This window comes from Octopus bimaculoides, chromosome 6 (genome assembly GCF_001194135.2).
Source record: "Octopus bimaculoides isolate UCB-OBI-ISO-001 chromosome 6, ASM119413v2, whole genome shotgun sequence".
NCBI lineage: Eukaryota > Metazoa > Mollusca > Cephalopoda > Octopoda > Octopodidae > Octopus > Octopus bimaculoides.
In genome coordinates this window covers 55,830,002-55,835,397 of record NC_068986.1, presented here as the reverse complement: position 1 = coordinate 55,835,397, position 5,396 = coordinate 55,830,002, and the positions used below count along the sequence as shown (strand labels likewise).

Genomic DNA, 5,396 nt, shown 5'->3' with positions numbered 1-5,396 from the left:
CTGGCAGAGTTTCTACAGCTGGATGCCCTTCCTAACGCCAACCACTCTGAGAGTGTAGTGGGTGCTTTTACGTGCCACTGGCACGAGGGCCAGTCAGGTAGTACTGGCAATGGCCACGCTCAAATGGTGATTTTTACATGTCACCTGCACAGGAGCCAGTCCAGTTGCACTGGCAACGACCTCGCTCAAATGTTGTTCTTCACATGCCACCGGCACAAGTGCCAGTAAGGCGACGCTGGTAACGATCATGCTCGAATGGTGATTTTTATGTGCCACCAGCACGGGAGCCAGTCAGCGGCCCTGGCAACAATCATGCTCAGATGGTGTTCTTAGTACACCACTAGCACGGATACCAGTCATGTGGTGTTGTCATCGAATTTGATTTCGATTTCACTTGCCTCAACAGGTCTTCACAAGCAGAGTTTAGTGTCCAATGAAAGAAAGGTACGCATAAGTGGGCTGGTTACACCACTGGCATAGGCCACAGGTTATGGTCTCACTTGGCTTGCCGAGTCTTCTCAAGCACAGCATATTTCCAAAGGTCTCGGTTACAAGACCTTGCCTCGGTGAGGACTAATGTTCGACGGTCGTGCTTCACCACCTCATCCCAGGTCTTCCTGGGTCTACCTCTTCCACAGATTCTCTCAACCGCTAGGGTGTGACACTTTTTCATACTGCTATCCTCACCCATTCACACCACATGACCATGCCAGCGCAGTTCCAACTTTTCTCTCAAGGCACTTAGACTCTGTTGAGTATGCACACTGACATTACACATCCAGCGGAGCATACTGGCTTTGTTCCTTGCAAGCTTTATATATATATATATATATATATATATATATATATATATATATATATATATATATATATATATATATACACACACACACAGTTGAAACATTCCTGTCACATGGGACCTTGAAGACTGCTAAAATGCAAGAAAGTATACTCATCCTTTAATGTTTAATATTCAATATTTCATTTATTCAATAAGACAATCAATACTTCATTTCATTTTACTATATATACTATATATTCTATATCCTACATTAATATTATAAGAATATAAATAAAACATAAAAAACACTTGAAATTCTTTTGAATAATACATATATATATATATATATATATATATATATATATATATGAGTGTACTTATCCTGCATCTGTCTGCCTGTCTGATGTGATTATCTCTCATGTTAACTTAAACTATGTTGCAGTGTGAGTATTGTCAGTGCTTTACTTATTATTAGTTTGTTATTCCTCTTTTATTATTTGTTTATTCAGATGTCAATTTGCCACTAGTAAAGAAAACAGAAGTTGTATCAAAATTAGGATACAAAAAATATGGAAATGCTGAGTATAAAGTTGTAAAAATGAACAAAACCTGGACTGAAGCTGAAGCTTTTTGCCAGAAAGATGGAGGAGCGCATGTGGCATCAATGTCTGATGCCTTTGAAAATGCAGCTCTGAGACTGATGGGTAAAGATATCCAAGAGGAATTTTGGATTGGAGCTCGGAAACGTGGTGTAAGTTTGTTTCTTGTTTCCATTTTCAGTACACTTGGCAGCAACTTTTTTGTTCTTTTGTAATTTATTTCTTTATTTCTATGTATGTGTCAGTGTTGAAAGCTGAGTTTTGGATGTTGAACCTCACAAGGAAGGTAGCCAGGAGTTGTAAGAAATGGCAGACATTGTGCTGGAACAGATCTGTTCAACTTATTCAAGCATGGAAAATGGACATAAGATGAAAGTGATGATGATGGTGATTGTAGTAGTTATAGTGGCAAGCATTGGTGGCAGGGAGGGGTGATTCAGCAATATTTATGCACTACTGAGGAGGTCAAATAAGCCTGAAACATGTTTAGAATTATTACTATAACCTCTAAGATCAACTGCAACTACCCTGCTCCTACCTGCACATACACTGCTGCTTATTTCCATCTAATTTTTAATTAATTTGAATTTTAGAGTTCTTTCCGTTGTCTTATTTGACAAGAATTATCATTAATGCTTATGAGTTATCTTTTCATTACAGGTCATCGTCATCATCATCATTTGGTGTCTATTTTCTATGCTGGCATGGATTAGATGGTTTGAATGAAATTTGTAAGCCAGGGAGCAATACCACGCTCCAGTCTGTTTTGCCCTGGTTTCTACAGCCAGATGCCCTTCCTAATGCCAACCACTCCATAGAGCGTACTAGGTTACATTTATGTTTCACTGGCATAGGTGCTATTTAACAGGTCACCAGCATGGGTGCCTTTTACATATCACTAGTACGGGTGCCCTTTCACATGTTACTGGCATGGGTACCTTCTATGTGTCATTGGCACGGGTGCTTCATACAAGTCACCAGCATGGATGCCTTTCGTGTGTCACCAACACTGGTCATGACTAAGATTTCATTTAGCTTGACATCTCTCAAGCACATCAGGTCACCAAAAGTCTCGGCTGCTTGTCATTACCTCCATGAGACTCAACAGGTGAAATTTTAAATGATTTAAAATTATTTTGTGTTCTCTACATCAAATATATTAGCCTTCATTTAACTACAGGTTCCAATATGTTTATACAAACATAATTGAATACATTACACATTGTCTAGTGAATAGGCTCAACTCATTTAATTTAGTAAATTATTGGTTAAAGTTAAAAGTATCTCATCGTTTAGTGTCTGTTTTCCATGCTTGCATGGGTTAGATGGTTTGACTGGGATTGGTAAACAGGAGAGCTGTACTAGGCTGCAGTCTGAGTTGGCTCGGTATCTATAACTGGATGCTCTTAACGCCAACCACTCCAAGAGTGTGGTGAGGACCTATTATGTGTCACTTGTCATCACCTCCATGAGACTCAACATCTAAAAACCATGCTTCACCATTTCATCTCATTGTACAAATAAATTACTCAGAAATAGCTGCCAAATCTTCCACAAATGGCAGTAGAATAGCAGAAACTGTTGAGCACTGGATAAAATGCTCTGCAGTATTCAGTTCAATTCCTTTACATTCTAAATTCAAATCTTACGGTAGATGACTTAGTTTTCATCCTTCTGAGAATTAACAAAATAATGTTTCCAAGGGTCCAGGTGCAGGTATGGCTGCGTGGATAAGAAGCTTGCTTCCCGGCTATGTGGCCCTGAGTTCAGTCTCATTGTATGGCACATTGGACAAGTGTCTTCTACTCTAGCCTTGGGCTGATTAAAGCTTTGTGAGTGGATTTGGTATGCAGAGACTGCAAGAAGCCTATCATAAGTGCACGTGTGTGCGTGTGCATGTGTGTATGTGTCTTTTGCTTGTATTTTTGTTACCACTAGCATTTGGCAACCAGCGTTGGTTTGTTTATGCCCATGTAACTTGGTGGTTCAGCAAAAGAAACTGACAGAATGAATACCAGTTACCTAAAAACAAGTCCTGGGGTTGATTTGTTCAACTAAACCCTTCAAGGTAGTGCCCTAGTGTGGTCACAGTCCAGTGATTGAAAGAAGTAAAAGAAAAGGAGAACTGGAGTCACTTTAGCTGGCTATGTCATGCCCCTCTCAAACTCTGAGTCCTTGTAGTAATGTTGTGCATTATATTGATATTAGATTTTTATATTGAATTTAATAACATTTTTTTTATTTTTCTTTCTTCATCTTTACAGAAACAAATGGTTTGGTCAGATTCCTGGCCAATGCGATACACACGATGGCCAGTGATAATGACAGATGAAGATGAATGTGGTTTATATCAAGCTCAAGATGTGTGGAACATGGTTGACTGCAATAAAGAATACCCTTTTATATGCAAAATTACAAGTGGTATGATAATTAATTAATTAGTAAATAAGCAAATAAAAAATAGCAAAATAATTGACATGGGTACAAACAGTATAATAAACAAACTCATATATATACACACATAGTAAACATAGATACACACACACAGCTATGAACACACACACACACACACACACACATACAAATGCATGCACAGATAAGGATACCTACCACAGAAAGACAGTATGGACTAAATAGAAGAAGAGGAGACATGTGGGATAAAGTGTTACTGAAGAGGTCACAAGATGTGTGATGAAAGAGCTCAGACAAAGGACGCTAAAATAATAATAATAATAATAATAATAATGATAAAGCTGAAGTGAAAACCAAGTATATAGTGTGTGTATTCAGTTGGCAAAAATACGACCATCCCCAAATATAACAATATCTGTTTCACCACATAATTTCACAACAGGAATTTTGCGAAACAAATACATGGATGTAATAAATTTTAGGTTTTGTTGTTGTTTTTATCAGACCTATGAACAGAATCATTCTATTCGTGATGGTCTCATCATATTTTATATTTATTCAAACATAGTATTTCTAGGACTACAGTATCCAATATATCTTTCTGTTTTTAAGACAGTAAGGTATGAATTGAAGGAGATTTCACTGCTGCTTCTAGGAGGGTTAGTGATTGCTCAGAATGAGTTTTTTGTTATCTTATTTGGTTTTTCTTTTTAATAATTCCAAAAGCCAGTATGGGAAATTGCCAAATTTCACTCAAAAAATGCACCCTACCATCTTGAAAAAGACAAATTAAAGATTCTACAGATGGTTATAGCTAAAATGCCCTTGATCATAGATATGCTCAGTGAGAACTGACCTTGGGCTAAACAACTACAACAGATATAATTCCCAGAATTAAAACAATAAAAGCATTAACAGAAGCACTTTATTTTACCAAGTGGAGACAAGGTTCTTCTCTTTGGTGTTTAAACAATGGTATATTATTTTTGCTTTAATTTCATGAGTTTCTATTCCACTATTTCATCAACTGCTTCATTATTATATGAAATACAATTCAGTATATTTCAATTACAGAGAAGCCACCAAAGGTTGCAGGAACTCCAACTCAGACAGGAAAATGTCCTGAGGATTGGATCCATATCAAGGACAAATGTTACCTTGTTAAGAACACTTTGCGATCATGGCCTGATGCTAATTATGTTTGCGCACAAATTGGAGCTACTCTTACAAGTCTTCATTCAGCAGATGATATTATGTCAGTCAAGGATACTAGAATATCATTAGCCCTTCTCCCTTCAAGTAGCATTTGGATTGGGCTGTCTCTGAAATCAGGTGAGTATCAAAGGTTATGTCATCTTGCCAGAGCTATCACCTCAATTAGATAAAAAGTAAGCTATTAGTATCAGTGATGTCACCAAAATTTGTGAATGCAATATTGCATTGTTTTAAGTAGGTATATATATATATATATATATATATATGTGTATATATATATATATATGTGTGTATATATATATATATGCATAACCCCCTCCCCTTGCCTCTCTCTCCCCCCTCCGCCCTCCCTCCTACTTCCACTCACCCACCTCTCCTCTCCTGCTCCG

The 5,396-nt window shown here is 37.5% G+C and overlaps 1 protein-coding gene across 1 annotated transcript in view; it reads left to right on the top strand.

Annotated features, from left to right (window-relative positions):
• LOC106883728 (macrophage mannose receptor 1) overlaps positions 1 to 5,396 on the top strand; it is a 299,961-nt gene that overhangs the window by 282,501 nt on the left and 12,064 nt on the right. The window contains exons 38-40 of the mRNA XM_052968739.1: positions 1,291 to 1,532; positions 3,645 to 3,801; positions 4,867 to 5,124. Coding sequence (XP_052824699.1) covers positions 1,291 to 1,532; positions 3,645 to 3,801; positions 4,867 to 5,124 — 657 coding nt within the window. The remainder of the gene's footprint in view (positions 1 to 1,290; positions 1,533 to 3,644; positions 3,802 to 4,866; positions 5,125 to 5,396) is intronic.